The sequence below is a fragment of the Orycteropus afer genome, unplaced genomic scaffold (genome assembly GCF_000298275.1).
Source record: "Orycteropus afer afer isolate SDZICR_OR568_19922 unplaced genomic scaffold, OryAfe1.0 scaffold00620, whole genome shotgun sequence".
Taxonomy (NCBI): domain Eukaryota; kingdom Metazoa; phylum Chordata; class Mammalia; order Tubulidentata; family Orycteropodidae; genus Orycteropus; species Orycteropus afer.
Genome location: NW_006922207.1, coordinates 421996 through 441714, shown reverse-complemented (window position 1 = coordinate 441714; position 19719 = coordinate 421996). Strand labels below are relative to the sequence as shown.

The window sequence follows — 19719 nt, the reverse complement described above, 5'->3', positions numbered from 1 at the left end:
TATTTAAGTGTTCACTAATGGTATTTAGCAATTGAGTTATGTTGGGGACAGCAGTGTGCAGAGCAGGGGTGACTTTATTCAGCTCTTAGTAATCCACCATTATCTGCCAGCTGCCATCCAGCTTCCATACTGGCCATAAAGGGCTGTTGTCAGGGCTGTGAGTGTGCCAAATAATCTTGACTTGTGCTAGTTCTGCGGTGGTGGCAGTTGTTTCTTCATGTCCACTGGGCAGCTGGTACTGTTTAACATCTACAGTTCTGGTGGTGGACTGGAGACACATGAGGCTCCACTTCACCCACCCCACATAGTGGACTTAATTATTCTTATGCTTAAATGGAATTCCCCTACACTTTTCAATAGGGTTAATCCTGAGACCTGCTAAACAGAAGGCTGGCGGTTCAAACCCACCAGCCACTCGTCAGAAGGAAGATGGGGCAATCTACTTCTGTAGTGATACTGCCTCAGAAACCCAAGGAGGGGTCGCTATGAGTCGGGTCTGACTTGACGGCACATAACAACAACAGCAACAAGAAGATATTCAGGCAAAGAAGATAGAAACACAGATACTCGGAGGGAGGGAGATGCCCTATGATAAGAGTGAGGGCTACACACCAGACCTGGACGGTTCTCCCCCCATAGCCATAGGTGCACTCGGACCTATATCTACTAAGGCTAGGGTTCTTTGTGCTTTGTTTGGGGACCAGTGCATAACTATTTTGATGTGGGGCCTCCAGTCCCCCATAATCTTCTGCACCTTCAGTGGGGGATCTTGGCCTGCCTTCTAGTCCAAGGGAACTGGTGCTTCCCATATCGGGGGAGCAGCAGGCTGAATAGATTCTTTTTGTTCCTCCCTTAGGGGAAGGAACTGCTGGTCTGGTTGTAAAAGTGTAGGAGAACAGAGTTAGGCTGTTTATCTATTTTGTCCTTAGGAGTCCTGGCACCTATTAGGTCAGTCCAAACCCGCTTTTGGGTTACTCGTAGGGACCGTTTTCCATTGGTGGAATTTCTCAGCTTGTTCTCTACCCTGGGGGCCTTTTCAGTAGCTCTTACATTCTTCTGCCTTAGTCTATCAGTTTCCCCCATGCGGGCAGTGGCTTGCATAGCTTGAGAGATGGGACACCAAACTGCTGACTGAAAGATGAGCAAAAGAGGACCATAGTACTGGCTAGCAACAGACTGTAGGAGGGCATTGCTCATGCCATCTGTAAATATTTCATTATCAGGACCCAGAAATTCAGGCATATGTATAGTACACTTTGCGTCTGTTTCCCTAATGAGCCCTTGCAATTCTTCAAGAGTATTCCATCTTGGAGGGGTACAGGGAATATCTCCCTCTGAGGGCCACATGGCATGGCAGAATAAAAGGATCCAGTTCATGAGCTGGGCATTCCCAACTCCATTCTGAAACATATATAGTCTCTGCCTTAAAGCAGAATGGGAAGTGACAGGCTATTTTTGATAATTCCTGTCCTGACAAGACCACACCATCTGCCCCTGTATCCCACAGCCTTAATACCTGGGCAGGTATATACTCTCCGCCTTTCTGTTGGTATTGGACAGCTATATCAAGGAGTTCTGGTGGTGTAGTGACTAAGGCATTTGACTGCTAACCAGAAGGCTGGTGGTTCAAACCCACCAGCCACTCCTCAGAAGGAAGGTTGGAGAATCTACTTCCGTAGTAATACCACCTCAGAAACCCAAGGAAGGGTCACAATGAGTCAGATCCAACATGATGGCAATGCATTTGGTTTTGATTTACAGTCTCTTACTGTGATGTGTTCCCACTCTTTGAGGGGAGCAGACAGTCCAGCACCATTTGGGGTGAGGAGTTTATTCATCTTTACCTTGGTGATGGTTAACAGCTGGGCTTTTATGTGTTCAATCATGCTAATGCTGTTGTCCTAGGCCTTTCCTTCCTCCTCCAAGTCTGAGGACTTGAGAGGGTTCCATTTTTTAGGGCCCTAATCACCAGCCACTCCTCGAAAGGAAGGTTAGGCAATCTACTTCCATAGTGATACCGCCTCGGAAACCCAAAGAGGGGTCGCTATGAGTCGGGTCCAACTCGAGGGCACATCGCAACAACAACAACAATCAACCCTAGTTATAACTGCTTGAACTTGTTGGTGTAGTAGGCAGCCCCAGCCAGTTTTGCTACTTGATACACTAATGTTTCTATAATTTGGTCAGATGGTTACAGTTTGGTAGTGATAGTTTCTTTTGCATCTGGGTGAGCCATTCATGCATCTCTCTCTAACCGTAGTTCTTCCTTAACTGTCTGTATTTCATCCCTTAATTTCTGACACTCACTAGCTGCCACAAGCTCGGCACCTGTGGTGGCACGGACTGCACGTAGCAGAGGCCAGGTTACCGCTGCGACCAACTCTCAGTAGCCTTTCTCTGCTCCAACACTCTGCAGTACATCTAACAGTCCCTGCATCATTTTCAGGGCATCCCCATATTTGCATCCAGATCCCCAGCTACCTAGTAGTCTGACCATGGGTCCAAACACACTTGCATCTGGCCAGTTCAGGATTTCACCTGTTACTCTGTTCATTTTTACCACTGGCCTGTGGCTAAGCTTTCTGGACTCCTGGCTGGCTCGCCAGTTGTGGGAATTTTCTAAGGAGGTTAAAACTTCCTCCTGAATAGGTAGCAACAGTCCCAAAAACTTTCCTGGAGGCATAGGCAGAGACATGAACATTTATTCATAACAGAAGCAAGGAGAATAAGGAGAGAAAGCATTTAAAAGATAAAAGAAAGCAGGCTTACAAATGTTGCTAGCAATTCAGCGTCAAGCGGCGGTGGGCCAGAGTCGAACCAAGATGACTGCTAACCCCTCCCACCTTACGGGGTACTTACACCTGAGTTTGAGGAATTGAAGATGGGTGCTACATGACTCAGAACCAAATGGAGGGTTATGTAACGGGCTTCAGACTTGGTGGCACTGGTCCCAATTGATCAGAAGGGGGCCTCAGGCCACCACCTGTGTGTGCTCTGTTGAGGTACTGCCAGTTAGCAAGCTTTATTGCTTTAAACTGTTCTGAGAATGAGATAATACATTACAGCAAGGGTGGTTAATACCTGATACGTGGCAGCAGGGGGATACATGACAGAGAAGGAGAGGGAAAGTGGCTTGTAGTTCTTAAAAGCATGGCTAAATGAGATGGAATCTAAGAGCCATTGGGGGGGGGGTGGTTTGCAGTTACTGACCATACAAAATTCCTTTCAACATTCACAGTGAAATTAAAAAACAAAAGAAACAAAATGGTCTTGAGGGAAATTTAGCATCAGTTGAATGCAACAGAGCGCTTTACACAACATGATTAACAATATCACAGAGCTTAAAAAGGTTGAATTGGCAAATGTTATGTTAAATATATTTCTACCAAAAAAAAAAAAAAAAAGGCAACTCCTTGTACTGTCTCAGCCACCTCATGGGATTTGTTTTCCTGGATCAGAGGTTTAGGGTCATGGTTTCATGGAACATTCCATTCAGTTGGCCTAATGTTGATTCTGGTGCTTCTGTTCTACCCCCTATTTTTTTGCATAGTGTTTGGGGTCTTAAAGTCTTGCAAGTGGCCATCCAAGGTGCTTGTGGTCTCTGTTCTCCAGGAGCAGCAAAGGATAAAGGAGGGTCAGTAATTGGGGAAGGAATTGTAATACATAAACAGCTACCTTCTTTGCCATGAGACCAGAACTGGGTGGTGCCCAGATGCCACTACTGAACATTTTGATCAAACATTCTATAGAGGAATCCTCATTGGGTGTATATGTGGGGTGGGGGAGAATGGTGATGGCGACTGTGGAACAGATTTTCAAATTTTCATGGAATCCAGCCTTCCTGGAGCCATTGAGGCTGGATGAGCAACACCCCCCAACCTATGGCCCTGAGGGAGTCTTTAAACTTTAAATTGAAATTATCCCCTGAAGTCATCTTTAAACTAAACAGTAGTTTAGCTTAATTAGAAAAGAATGTCTGCCTTGAACATTGTGTTCTTTTAAATAATTATCTATACGTGATCAAATTGGCAACAGCAACTGGAGGTTAGATGAGAAACTTAGGGGACAGTGAGTTTGTGTTAATGGTGGTGAAATAATTCAGAAAAAGATATCAGGAAAGACTACAATTTAAAGAATGTAACCAGCGTTCCTGAATTGTACATGTAGAGATTATTGAATTGGTGTATGTTTCTTTGTGTGTATTTCACCAAAAAAAGAAAACATTTATGTTGACAGCTCTTTATCATGTACTATGTTGATTATTTTTGTATTGCTTTAAATCAGGTTACATCCATTTTTAAAATTTACTTTAGGAAGTCTGTTTACTGCTGAAAGAAACCATTGATTCAAGAGTTAAGGAGTACTTGGAAGTTCGTAAACAACACAGACCGTCAAATGCAGAATTCACACGATCCAGTCCCTTGTCCTTAAAAGGTAGGCACAGAGTACTTTGAATTTGGACAAAGAAAATAAAGCTTCTGCTTTGTAGAAATGGCTATTATGTTTGACTGTCATGTTAGTAGAGTGATACATTTAGAAAATATGTTCTAATGAAGAGATTTTATTTTGGTAAAGAAAATTAATTGAAAAGTCCTGAAGGGCGTTTATTGGTAGGCAAAATAAAGTTAAACATCCCTAAGGAAACCAGAAGTTCTTCAAAGGCTTTTTTTTTTTTTTTTGTATTTTGGTAAGACAGTCTTACAAATGGATTTATATTAATACTAACTTAAATTGATTTGAGACTTTATACTTTTTTAATTGCTTTCACATATGTCACTGTAGTGTATGTCAGTGGTCCTGAACTGGGCCAATCCCTCACCCTACCCACCCCCACCCGCAGATAGATTTGTCAGTGTCTGGGGACAGTTTTGTTTGTCACAACTGGTAGGAGAGTTTCTTTTGTCATCTCATAGGTAGAGGCTAGAGATGCTGCTAAACATGTGTTATGGACTGAATTGTGTCCCCCAAAATATGTGTAGTAAATCCTAACTTCTGCCTGTGGTTTTAATCTCATTTGGGAATGAGTTGTCTGTTTTGTTAATGACTCAAGATTAGTGTAAAGTGTATCTCAGTCGATCTTTTTTGAGGTATTGAAACCAATTAAACAAGCAGAGCCGAGGTGGGGGAAATGAGATGCCAAGCCACAGAAGGATCGCCCAGGAGCAGAAGCTCAAAGAGACAAGGACCTTCCTCCAGAGCTTTTCCAGAGAGAGCCTTCCCCTAGAGCTGGCACCCTTAATTCAGACTTTAACTTATTTTCTTCTAAACTGTGAGGAAATAAATTTGTTTATTGTAGCCACCCACTAGTGATATTTCTGTTACGGCAGCACTAGATAATAACTAAGACAACATCCTACAGTGCACAGAACAACACACACAACGGAAAATTATCCAGAGCAAAATGTTTAGAGAACCAAGATTGAGAAATCCTGCTCCACTTCCTAAGTACACTTTGAGAATGTATATGAAGAAACTTAAGGTCTACAAGAATAGGTGGCTTGCCCAAATAAAAGATGTCTTCTTAAGAACAGAGATTATCGTGTTTATTTGGTAATCTTCCCTTGCCATGCCCTCCTCCCCAGTACTCAGCCCAGTGCCTGATACACAGGGGCAGCGAAATGTTGAATAAAAGCGTGCTTGGGTGACAAGCCCAGAACCTGAGCCCAGACTAGCTTTCCTGACTCCTGGCCTAGTATTCTTTCCACTTTTTGTGTTTTTAATTATTTTACTGTAAAATGAATCTTCATTTTATAGTACTACTTATAGTGCAAATAGCCATATTATGGTTCATACTTATGATACAAAAAAACCAAACCAAACTCACTGCCATCGACTTGAACCTGACTCACAGCAACCCCTCCTTGGGTTTCCGAGGCGATATCACTACCGAAGTAGATTGTCCAGCCTTCCTTCCAAGGAGTGGCTGGTGGGTTTGAACCTCCAGCCTTCTGGTTAGCAGTCATATGCCTTAGGCACTATGCTAACAGAGCTCCATATTAATCCTCAGAGAACAGTGACTGGACTGCTGCGAATCAGATCATACTAGAGCAGGATGGGGCTGTTCACTTCTTTAGGAAGAAAATTGTGTAAATCTCCCTCTTTGAAGGTATGGGGTCTCTGGGTGATACAAACTATTAATTTGCTTAATTGTTAACCGAAAGATTGGAGGTTCAAGTCCACCCAGAGGTGTCTTGGAAGAAAGACCTGACAATCTGCTTCTGAAAAATCAGCCAATGGAAACCCTGTGGAACACAGTTCTGCTGTGCCACACATGGGGCTACCATGAGTTGCAATGGACTCAGCCACAACTGGTAGTGAGTCAAAGCATTAACCCTGGCACAACTGATTATTTTACCTAACGTGAGAACCTTGAACATACGGAATTTTCCATCCAAACAATATTGTGTTAGGTGACCCTTTTTGGTTTTTAGCTCAGTAGTAGTATAAATCTTAAGCAAAACCATAGGAGCTTATATCCTTTGTACCTCAGCAGATCTGGCTCATTTCACTGTCAAAACTCGGAGAAAAGGAAAAGGAAGGGATCAAAATATCAAGACTTCCATCAGTGGTGTGGCAGGTACTGCACGTTAGCTTGGTGGGTACCTATTGTCAACCACCTCTTCCCTTTCCACTTTCTATTAGTGAGTGAAGAAAGCTAAGCACTCCATTTCCAAGCCTCTCTTCTATTGGGGAATACAATTCTGTCCAAAGGATTAAAATGAACATTTCTCTTGAGTTCCTGAGAAAGTTAGTTTGTTTTTAAACAAAAATTGTATGATCTGTTTTTTCACATAATATACTATAAAAGTCCTTCCACACACATACACATTACTATTTCTAATGATTACACAGTGTTCCGTTAAATGTCTATACAAAATTTATTGGTGGGACATGTAGGTTGCATCTAAGATTTTCACTACTGTAAACAATGATAAGCATCGTGATAATGTATATATTTGCACACTTCAGTTTCCTTATATCTAATTTAATGTTCATATTATTATTGATTTGTAAGCACTCCTTAAGGATATGAATGCTTTATATGTTGTATATGTTGCAAATGATTTTTCTCAGTTTGTCATTTCCCCTTAACTTAGGCTGTAAAGAAAGAGAGAGCCACTATTTGCCTCATGGAGCCTCCAGTGATCACTAGTGGGATGAAAGCTGGGGTTCCTTGTAGTAAGATGAGTAGCATGGTGGATCGTCAATGAGGTGGATGATGTAATGTATCATTGTGTTCACTCTTTCAAAGGAAGTCATGTTACAAATCCTACTTCAAAAGTAAAATTGGTGTGAGAGCACTATCTTCCCTCTCTTTCCACTGCAAACAAGTTAACCATGCCTTTTGATACTCATACCATATACAATCCTCTTTTCTATTGCCACCAACCACTTTATGCTACTGCCTCACTTGGATACCTAGACACCTGCAACAGCCCCTGAGCTGGCTCCCTGGTTAACGCCCCACCTCCTGTTCACACTTCTGTTATTGTGACCCCGTCACATCACAAGTCTGATCACAGGTCTGCCTCTGCAAAAAACCCTTCAAGATTTTCCCAACGCTTCCAGGATACAGGCCAAGATCCTTGGGTTAACTGCCTTTCGGCCTCATCTTGTACCACTTTTTTCTTCTTTTTTCTCTAGCCACAGCAGCCTGAATTCACATCTTCCATCCTTGTGCTAATCTTTAGGGCCTTAGCCCATGTTGGAACACTCTTCCTTTTAACCTGTGCATCCTTCAGTTCTCTGTGCAAAAGTCCATACCTTTGGAAAGATTATCCTGTTGAGAAGTCCCCTTATTACAGACTAAGGAGCATCCTGAACTTTCATTCACACTGTTTGGTTAATGTCTCTCTCCACAAATGTGTAAACTACCCAAGGAGAGGTTCTTTCCCTTTTGTTCTCAGTTCTATCTCTAGGCGGTAGCACAGTTCCTGGCATGCAGTAGTTACTGACTCAGAGCGACCCCTCCTTGGGTTTCCGAGGCAGTAGCACTACGGAAGTAGATTGCCCAATCATCCTTCTGAGGAGTGGCTGGTGGGTTTGAACCATCAGCCTTCTGGTTAGCAGTCAAATGCCTTAGATACTACACTACCAGAGCTCTCATAAATAATGTATAGAGGTGATTAATTATACCAATGATTGTGTGTTTCATTTTCTTTGTAAGATCAAGGCCTACCATATCTTACCTGTCCTGCCTCGTTTCCTTTCCATTTCCCACAAACCTGTATTCTTTATAGTTCTATGCTTTTACATTTATAAGTTTCTCCTGTACCTGCAAAACTCCTATTTAAACTTTAAGAACCAACTAAAATTTATCATTTCTCTGAAGTCTTCCTCAGTTTCCTCCACTTTGTGATCACGCATTACTTGGCACTTAACTACGTTTATACATTTGTCACATTGTATTTAATTCTGTTATAATCAGTTTATCTCCCTTTCTCTCTCACTTTTGGTGGTAAAGATTGACTCTTTGCCACCCCCAGAGCTTCTTTTCTTCTCCAAATTACCTTTCTGTTTAACTCTAGAGTATAAACAGATAACTTTGCTTCTGGTAATAAGTGTTTAACCTCAGTCCAAACTATTAGGAGAATTGTTTACCCATGTCTGCCACAGGATTGCTTTTCACAGATGACCAAGACTCATGTTCTAGGCCATGCATACCCACAAGGTCGAAATGGACACACACAACAATGTACCACCATCTTATACCGTTTGTTAACCGCATCACTAAACATAGACACTGGATATACACATTTACTCTTTCCCCAGGGCCAAAGACATCTCTCAAGACATTTACTTAACTGCCTGTTCTCTGCTGCTCCCATAATCTTACTTACCTGCCATTTTCTAAAGCAATTTCAAAGCTCATAACCATAAGGCTTTGCCTTCAGTTTTGCTTTTCATGTTGTTACTGAAAATAGAAAGAGTTGTTGTTACGGTAGCTTCATATGTTTGAATATGGGTGGTTTATGCTCTTGTATAAATTGGATATATTCTCTCATTTGCATGAGTTTCTTACCTTTTTCCATTTTCGGAGCCACATAGTAATGAGCCTCAGCATATCCTATATACTTAATATGTAATTCTCGATAAACTGAAGTCTCTAGATTGATCACTTTGCTGATTGCTATAATGATATTTTTTATGCTCTGATTTTTCTTTATATGTTGTTGTTGTTATGTGCCGTCGAGTCAAACCCGACTCATAGCGACCCCTCCTTGGGTTTCCGAGGCAGTATCGCTACGAAAGTAGGATTGCCCAACCTTCCTTCCGAGGAGTGGCTGGTGGGTTTGAACCGCCAGCCGTCTGGTTAGCAGGCAAGTGTCTTAGCCACTATGCTACCAGAGCTCCCTTTCTTTATATAAAATAATATAAATGATTCTGAGGCCATTTCCTTAGGCTATAATATAAAAGAATGCAGAGAGTATTCATAAATTTAGCCAGTGAAAAGCGTAACCCAGGCATTTACCAATAGCCTCATCCTTATTTAGAGTCACCAGAAGTGCTAGTTCAGGACAGTCAGTAAAATTAGTGATGTAAAAAAATTTTCAATTCCTGTCAGTTCTACCTCATTAATATTTTTTCCCCTTAGCCATGCCAACATTGAGTGTTACCAGTGTTTTTTTAATTTTTGCTCGTCTGACAGGCCAAAAATCAAAAAAGGAGATACTGTATTGCTTGGTGGTTTTTATTTATTTTTCTGCTATTATGTGTTTATTGATGATCTGTACTTTTTGTGAACTTAATTGCATATTCACAGCCACTGCTCACCTTGGTATTGGGTGGTTTGCCCTTATTATTTTTTTCTGTTTTTCTCATTGTCACTTCCTTGTTAGAGGCCCTCCTTAATCACCTGTTGAATTCCTGCCATGTTGTTGTTGTTAGGTACATTTGAGCCAGCTCCAACTCCTAGCAACTCTATGTACAACAGAACGAAACACGGCCTGGTCCTGTGTCAGCCTCACAATACTTGGTATACCTGAGCCCACCTTGCAGTGACTGTGTCAGTCCATCTTGTCAATGGCCTTCCCCTTTTTCACTGACCCTCCACTTTACCAAGCATGATATCCTTCTCCAGGGAATGATCCCTTCTTACAACATGACCAAAGTAGGAAGCCCCATTCTGAAGTTATACAATAGGACGGTCTCAACCATACCTGGGGATGGCGTTGATACAAGTTTCATATATACAAATGTATATTTATGTATCAACTGCCATCTGGGACCAGTGATGCTCAAGACTGAGTATGAGTGCCTTGCCCAACCTCAGCCTCTGCCTCAGTACAGAAGATTGACTGCTCAGTATGTGACCATGACCCTGGGAAGCTACTTCTTAATCTGCTCTGTGGCAAAAGGACATCTCATGCTTGTGCCTTAGTTGCAAGTGAATCAAGTAATACAAAGTAATTGGCTTTTATTTTAGGAAGAGAGAACTTATAAAATTTGGGAACTTACCAAAATTTAGGGATCAAAAATGGATTTGATTTTTGATCAAAAGGATCAAAAATTTCAGATGGGTGGACACAAGTTATAAACATCCGCTCAAATTTTGCCCTTGGCTTCCTTCTTCCATAAACATCTGAAGAGTAACAAAATGCTGTTCCCTAATAACACAACTTTCCTGAATACAATGAAAATGTGCTTCATTTTCATCTCTTCAAAAAAACTAATCCAAACTCTCATCAAGTCCTAGCTCTAGGTCCTGAATTTCTGAGTAATATTTATCCTTTCTCTAGTTTATTCAGGGCTCATATTCATATTTGGTAACTTACTGACTAAATTAGAAAGTTAACTATTGCCAAAAAACTCTAAATAAAATAGACAGAAACCCAAAAGGGAAAAACCCAGTGCCATAAAGTTGATTCCAACCCTTTTAGGGCAGAGTAGAACCGTCCGTGGTGTTTCCAAGGCTATAATCTCTTCTGGGAACAGAGTGCCTCATCATTCTCCCGCAGAGTGGCTAGTGGATTCAAACCACTGACCTTTTGGTTAGCAGCTGTATGTTTTAACCACTGTACCATCAGAGCTCCTAAGGCAAAAGCAGTAGTTAATATAGCAATTGATACAAGGGGGAGCAAGAAAAAAAAATACATGTAGATGCTACCATTTTCACTTTTGCAACCAATTACATAAAATAAAAAGTTGATGCTTATATCTTCCTTCCTCTGATATTTATTTCATATTCTCTTTGTTTTTAGCCACTACCTCAGCTGATCAGGATTCTTTACCTGGCAAAGTGACCCAAATTTTCATTCCTGAGGAATTTGAGGTCTTGATAGTCTTACCTTTATGGGGTTGCCATAGTCTCCCATTAACTTTTAGCACTGGGTATCCTCCTTGTCTTAGTTTGCTAGTGCTGCTGTAAAATAAATAAGTAAATAAAATACCACCAAAAATGGGTGGCTTTAAAGAATAGAAATTTATTTTCTCATAGTTCCAGAGGCTGAGAGTCCAAATCAGGAAATCGGCTCTAGGGAAAGTCCCTCCTTGTTAGTAAGCCTCAGGTTTCTTGGTCTCTTCACCCTGTGCTTGTGTTTCCTCCTGTCTGTTTTCCCTTTTAAATAAGAAAAGATTAGGTTTAGGTCCTCTCTTACTGTGGCATGACTCATTAAAGTAACAGAAAAACCCAATTTCCAAATAGGATTATATTTACAGATGTAAGAGTTAGGACTTCAACATAACTTTTGGGGGAATATAATTCAATAACACTCCCCTATGTACAATCCATTATATTCCTTGGGTTTTATCCATATTCCTCTCTGTCCCTGTTGTTGCATCATGAACAATAACTCCAGACAACTTATGAACTCCCTTTTGGGCCTGTTTGTCTAGTGTCAGAGCCTGAAATAACTGCATGGCACTTTGAACTCGCAGCCCAATTCCTTATTGGTGATTATACTCTGCTGTAGTCTCCTTCAGGTGTTAAAGAAGAATCATGGGGATGGAAAGCAAACTTTTGGTAAAATGATCACTTCCAACTTCCATTTGTTGGTTCTAGAACCATGTATTCTGGCCAAGAGAGCACATATTATTCTGCTGGTCAGAGCATATATTGCATACTTTAGGACCTTATGCCAGTTTCACAAGGTCCTGCATTGCACTTTGCATCATGACTGAGTTTTCAATAGACCTTTCCACAATTGTGTGAGCTTTGTTTGCTTGGTAGGACTATTGAATTTTGTGAGCCTACTGCCTTTTTTGTGTGTTTCTTAGTCAAAAGCACTGTGATGATGATGGTGATGGTGAATAGGCTCCTTAGTAAATCCATGGGTGATGTAGCTGGCAGAAACTTTGCAGGTGTAAAGGATGTGTCAAATCCAAAATAAGCGTCCATTCTAGTGCAAATAAGGTATTTCCTCCCTTGTGATGAAAGAACTCTGATATAATCCGCCTACCACCATTGGCCCATGACTCTGCAACAGGAGAGTTGGTGGGGGAGGCTTAGATTAATTTCTGCTGCTGGCTCTAACCAGGACTCAGCCTTGGTGAAGTTACGTGCAGGTTGTTGAGCCCAAGCATAAATTTTATCCTTGATACCATGGTCACATTTCTCATGATCTTTTGAACTGATACTTTCGCAGCTGGGGAAGAGGCTAGCCAACATCCATAGGGCAGGTCATCTTGTCTACCATATTACAAGAACTCCTTAATGGGATCTTTTGGAGAACATTTGCATAAGATAGAATTATTCTCACACTCCACATTACTTTTCCTCAAATGTCCTTGTCACCAGTTCTTCTGAGTTTCTGACCATCTCTTCAAACCATTAGCCACTGTAAGTGAATCAATCAGTATATATTCATATCTCAGGAGACTTCTTACAGAACAAGTGAACCCAAAATATACCATTCAACGTTCTGCCCACTGGACAGCTTTTCCTTCTCCACTCCAGGTGAGTTATGTCACTGTAGTCATTCACTTTGGCTGATACCACACTACCATACAGAACCATCAATAAAACAGACAAACATGTTTAGTCAGCTGGTCCTTTAATCTGTCATCCTTTCGAATCAGAATCAACTTGATGGCAGCTAACAACAAGTTATATGTCAAATAAACACCAAAATATATCCACCAAAGTTTTTGATTATTTCTTAGCAGTAAGGAGTGTAAGGTGCAAAACCCTGACTCCTTTTGATATGCCCCAGACTGCTGGACACTGAGAAACAGCAATTTCATAGGTTTTATCTGTCACCATCTGGTATCCATTTCTTTGCATACCATCTAGAATTCTTGCTGCCTCCTACTCTATAAGTCCTTTCTTAATGCCTTCAGAGTAGTAGACCAGAATAATAGCCTAAAGGATAGTGAGATAATCAAAGTCCCTGTGGAGTGAATAGTGTCACTGAAGCAGAATGTTATGGAGCAATGGGGTTAAAAAGTGAAGCTGTACAGCTATCCCTGCCAGTGGGTAGAAACCTGCTTCTGTGGTCTCTGTTCATCAGGATAGAAGAAAACAGATTTTGCCAGCTCTGTAGTGCTAATGTCAGGCAGTATAGTGTGCCAGTTGAGAGACAACCTCTGGAAGAAATCCCTGCCTAATTAAACTTACATTAATTTAGCCTTATTCCTCAAGATCTATCTGTCTTCTACTTAGGCTAAACAAATGACTTAAATAAGAAGGGTATATGAAAAAATAAGCCATTTCAAATTTTGAGGGTGGTGTAATGTCTTTGATGCCATAGAAATCAATATTGCTTTTAGTTTACAATCATGGTAGGGAGAGGGGACTCCAGAGACTTCCATTTGGCTCTTATTTCCCCATAGTAGCACTCACTCCATAAGACAGGGATACCAAGTGTTGATTCTGTTCATTACAGAGTAAATTTATCCCAACAAGACTCTCAGCAACTGAGAAGACAACTACAGGCGATTTTCACAGACATGCTAAGTTCTTAGTGGGATGAATTTAAGCTAAATTTTTATTTATCACCCTCTGGTGGATAACATTGGCATTCAGGAACCCTGTGGATTAGCATTATCTGAAAGCGAATGTCTAATAATCCTTAAACTTCCCTTTTCTCATTGTGTAAGTACCCTAGTAAACAGCTGCAGGTCCCAGGTAGAAAATGTAATGTTATGAAAGTTTTTGCTCAAGGGATGCCTGGGAGATGTGAGTCTGTGAACTAATTCAAATCTGGGGACTGTGTAAGGCACTGTGGCTTTCCTTCAAGGTAGCTCCAGCAAGGCCCCTGTTCACCAGATCTAGATTTTTTTCTCTTTAGGACCTAACCTAAATATGCTCTTCATCTTATTTGGAGATACGAACATAATCCATTAACAACTGCCATAGATTTCTGTGGGTTGAACCACTGTGATAGTGTTTCTATCTAGGTCACCACTAGGTCATGATCCTTTGGTAAACCAAATGATTTGCCAGCCTTAGTTGATTGCAGGCTGTGTTGTAGTAAATTACCTGGTATGGCTTTTCTAGCCATAAGTCTTTGTAAACTCCATTGTGGAATTTGCAATGAGCAACTGAGGAGCTCCTGATTGTTAAAGTTATCCAGCTGGGGTATTTCTGTTGAGAGTGGCACAAAGCAATGTTCTGGGAAGTTCACTCTCTCTCAGGTGCTTAGAATTCTGATGTTATGATTGGTTAGTTTGACCACTCTGTCAGGCTCAAAAGGAGCCCTCCTAGAGGCAGAAGGAGTCTCTCTGACAGCTGGCTGAGAAAGATGTGCTGCTGAGAGAAACACGCTCCTGAGAGACATGAGCTGCTGAGAAAGAGACACTGAGAGACACGCACTGCTGAGAAAGAAACACTGAGAGACATGCATTGCTAAGAGAGAGAGACACCAAGAGACACCCACTAGTGGGTGAGAGACTGAGAGAGATGTTGGCTGAGAGATGGCAGGCTGAGAGACTGAGCATTTTCTCTGAACTTGAATTGTAGCCTGGTGCTTTCGTAATAAACGCTATAATCTGTGAGTTCTGCATGGCTACTGAAACAAATTATCGAACCCAGCAGAGAGGTGTTGGTGCTGCCAGAGGAATGGTTGGTGTTAGGGTTGATGAAAGGACTGGAGGGAGGCAGCATGTCTGGCCTCACAGGAATAGGCCTTGGGCTATTGATGGTGATTCTGTCTTCCTCTTGTGGGGTTAGAGGACCTCAGAAGATGCAGCCTCCCTGCCTCTTTGGCATAGGCTTAGGGTCACCCAGTCACCACTTGCTCTTGGGCTTTGGTGGACTGCAGATAGCGTGTCTGCCTTGGACATTAGACTTCCCAGTCACTAGCTCTTACTCCCTGAAGAGTGTCACTCACCCCCAAGGTGGCTACCCACTCAGGGGCAGCCTTAGTAATAGTGTCCTCCCCACAGTGAGTCCCATGTTGTGTGCAGAAGGTTCTGAGAATCTTTTGGCACAGAGCTGGTGGTCTCACATACCACAGGTCTGCATACAAACAAAATTTGAACATTCTTTTGGCATTCTGTAGCAAGGAGTGCTTGGCTGGGGTATGGCTACATGTAGCTGAATTCTAGCAGAGGGACCCTGGTTCCCCCACAGGGGAAAAAAAAAAAAAAAAAAAAAAAAAAACCTCACTGCCTTCGAGTCAGTTCTGACTCATAGTGACCCCTCCTTGGGTTTCCGAGTGGTATCACTATGGAAGTCGATTGCCCAATCTTCCTTCCAAGGATTGGCTGGTGGGGTTGAACTGCCAGCCTTCTGGTTAACAGTCAATGCCTTAGGCACTATGCCACCAGAGCTCCCGGTTCTGGTCACTCTTTTTATTGAGCAAGCATGAGAATGATCTTGTGGGGACAAGAGTGGCAGACATTTTAGACCCAGGTTCAGATATCAAGTAGTCTAACAAAATTCTACTGCCCAGGACTTTGACAGCCATTCAGCTGGACTTGTGGGAAGCTGAGTTCAGAAGAAGCCTTTCTTCTCCAAGGAAGAGGGGAGTCATTGGTCCCAGATGGCTTTGACCAAACAACCCCAGGAGAGCTGCTGTAGTCATTTATCATCTTGTCACTCCATCCTAAACAAGTTACAGTCCCTAGAACACCATGTGCTCTCACCTCTGGGCCTTTCTACTTGCTGCTGCTTCTCCCTGAACCTCTCTTCTCCCTTTTGTCCAGTGGGCCAACTCATAATCTTCTTCCAGACCTGTGTTCAGGGCCATTTCTCTAAGGACATTTATCTGCCTCTGTATCTTCTCTCTAAGAGAGCTGCCTCTCCCTTTCCTGGGTGCCTGTTTCACTCTCTTATGGTAGTCATTCTAATTGCTTCCCTGCCTCCAAAATAGACTTCGTTTTCCTTGAGGACAGGAATCTTGTCTTGTTTGACATTTGTGTTTTCCAGTGCCCAGTAGAAGGCCTGCCATTCAGGAGTCACACAGCAAATGTTGGAAGAGATTAATAAGTGAATTGTAGTTACTACATACCAATAATAGTTTTGGATGAGCTCTTTCATAGGGACATCAGAAACTGTATTTTCATAGGTTGTATCTGCCACCATAAAGCATATCTGTGTCTTAGCAGGATCTCTAGAATACTTGCCTCTTGTTTGATAAGTTTGCCAAGACTTTGCTGCATGATTTCATTGCAGCATCCTTGCCCCTTCAACAAAAGACAGAGGTGAAAGTTATCTGTGATTTACAGATTATTCAGCAGCTTTTCTCTTGTTTTTCAGAAAGTCAAGACCACATCTTTATCTTACTATAAGATTAGGCTGCAATATTTTCTAACTTTTCCCTCGAGCCATGCCCCGTCCCAGGTGTCCTTTCTAAATAAAAGGCATTGGTATCTACACCTCCTACTGAGCTTCAACCTGTTAGGGAACCAGCACTATGCAAGGTCTTCCATAAGAACCAAAAACCAAACCAGTTGCCATTGAGTGGATTCCAACTTATCAAATCAAAATAGCAATCAACTCATGGTAGGCCCATGTGTGTAGATTACTGTATAGGCTTTTCAATGGTTGTGAACTTTCAGAAGTGGATTTCTGGGCTTTTTCTTCCCCACCTGAGATGCCTCTGGGTGGATTCAAACTGCCAACCTTTTGGTTTGTAGCCAAGCATTAACTGTTTGTGCCACTCAATAACTACTGATCTTCCGAATTTAAAAAAAAAGAAAAGTGTTGCCATCAAGTCAGATTACAATTTATAACAACCCCATGTGTTTTAGAGTAGAACTGCACATAGAGTCGGTAATAGCTGTAGTTTTATGCAAAGTTGATTGCTAGGCCTTTCTTGTAGGGCACCTCTAGGTGGATTTAAACAGCCAACCTTTGGGTTAGTAGATAAGCACAAACCATTAGAACTACCCAGGGACTTGGTCTTCCACATACCTGTAGCAAATTATTGGGATGACCCTTCCTAGCCAGCATTCTTAACCCCTTTTCTAAAGATGAGAACAGATTTAGGGTTCAAGTAATTTTCCCAAGGTCATATAACTGGTAAGTAAGTGTCAAAGGTGGCCTGACAACACAGGTGTCTGGATGTTTGCTTATCATAACTGCTTCAATGTCCCTATTAAGAATATTGGGTTATTACGTACGTGTGTGTGTGTGTGTGTACACATATTTCTTTTAATAAAAGTTTCTTCTAATGATGAACACAGAGCTTTCTTTAGATTAAATATGTGGGAGTCAGGCACTGTGTACTGCTTGAAGTACCGTGTGAGTGTCTTTGTTTTAGATTTTATATCCCCTAGTCTCTGACCTGGGCAATCTACTTCCATAGAGACACCACCTCAGAAACCCAAGGAGGGGTGGCTATGAGTCGGAATCCACTCAATGGCAGTGAGTTTGGTTTGGTTTAGTCTCTGATCACAAGATGAAAAGTGAGACAGTAGACTTCGAAACGGAGTTCATCATCCAGCCCTGAGCATTTACTTCAGTACATTGTCTGAGTAGGATTTGGCTACATTTTTGTGTTTGTAAAGCAGTAATAGTAATTCTTTTTAACTACCTATTATTCTATTCTGTATAACTTTTCTTGCACTGAACATCTAAGAAACCCAGTCCTTTGGAAAATACCATAAAATAAATTAAATTTTCTTGGGTACTGTGGTTCCTGCCTGGAGTGGCTTTCTTGTTGGCGTTTCTTCTAAGCTGAGCACTCCGTAAAATCTGCACTTGAATCTCCAGGCAAAGTGTGTCACAGCCAGCTCCTTCTTTTGCAGCATCTGAGGTATCTTATGTGGATTCTAAAGGCTGTGTTATCAGGCTTCCTCTCTCTTAATTGACACCCACGCAACATTCTCTGGTGGGGCACATTACCAATGATGTGAGGAAATCAGTAGGTGTTCACACAACAAGAGGAGAAGAAGGAAAAGAGGAGAATTGCCAAAACAAGCAAGTTCTTCCTACTCGTCCCTCTGTCTGAAAAATTTTCCCCTTCTCTCCCTAGCACCCATTGCACGGGACCTGCCAAAGAAAGCATCCTCTTTGCCCTTCAGACACAGCCTGATTGTGAACCCTTCTCCCTGGTGCCTCCAGGAGTGCAAATGTGTATATGTGGGATTTGTTTGGGTTTGTATTTATTTTCCAAGCCCACTAAAAACAGAGCCTTTCCTATTTAAAATAAATTTTGGAAATGAAACACTTTTCCCTCAGAGCCCAGCCCTTCCTTCATAGAGATGACTAGGCATTTTGAGAGAGGACAGTGAAAACTTGATCTAAAACATCATCCTATACTTCCTTTCAAGGAGCTCGGGGGCATTGTGGTTAAGGCATTTGCCTGTTAACTGAAAGGTTGGGAATTCAAACCTCCTAGCTGCTCTGCACAAGAAAGATAGGGCCATCTGTTTCCATAAAGACTTACAGCCTTGGGAACCTAATGGGATCACTATGAGTTGGAATCAACTCAGTGACAATGAGCTATACTTCTTTCAGTCAGTGTTTTCTTACACATTACAACCGCCACCCCCCCCCCAAAACAACTGCATATCCAGCAACTGTCAAATCTGAAAAAAATTAGTCCCTTGATACATAATCATTATTTGAATAGTAACTTTTTTGTGAATCTGTTATTACTATGTTGTTGTTGTTGTTATATGCTGTTGAGTCGGACCCGACTCATAGCAACCCCTCCTTGGGTTTCTGAGGAAGTATCACTACGGAAGTAGATTGCCCCATCTTCCTTCTGAGGAGTGGCTGGTGGGTTATAACTATAAACTGTTAGTATTTTGTTCCTAATGTGCACACCAGTACTTACGAATGATATAGATGGTTCTCTGATGTTCCCAGTCAGCCATGGAGGACTAACAGAGGAGGAACAGTCACTCATGTGGTTTCATATACAGTAACACAGTACAACACACTTTCAATTATCTGCTGTTACTATAAATATTCCTAATATTTAGACATTGTTATTTTTCCATTCACAGCCCTATACAAATAGAATTGGATTTCCCTAGGTCTATCATACAGCACAATGGAAACATGTGTTTTCTTTTTACTTGTGTGTTTAAATAGTTTTGGTTATTATTTGCATTTCTTCCCATAATGTACTCAATCAAAACATTTTCTAGGCTTTCATCCACACGTGAGAAGCTTGAAAAGGCAGTAATGAAAACAAGTGCTCATAAGCCCTCTGGTGAAGGTGTCATAATTTCATCAAAGTTTATTTTTTCAGGAGTGAACAATTTGTAAAACTTAAAGTTTTACACTTTATACCAAAAGTGTGTTAAAGCAGCAGCAACAACACAAAACACAGCCTTTTCAAAACTGGAGAGAGTTCTTGAACCATTTATTACAGTAAATAGAAA

At 41.6% G+C, this 19719-nt stretch overlaps 1 protein-coding gene across 1 annotated transcript in view; it reads left to right on the top strand.

Moving 5' to 3' along the window:
* LOC103210510 (SLX4 interacting protein) overlaps positions 1-19719 on the top strand; it is a 109517-nt gene that overhangs the window by 11091 nt on the left and 78707 nt on the right. The window contains 1 exon segment of the mRNA XM_007956427.1: positions 4314-4434. Within this exon segment, the coding sequence (XP_007954618.1) occupies positions 4314-4434 (121 nt within the window).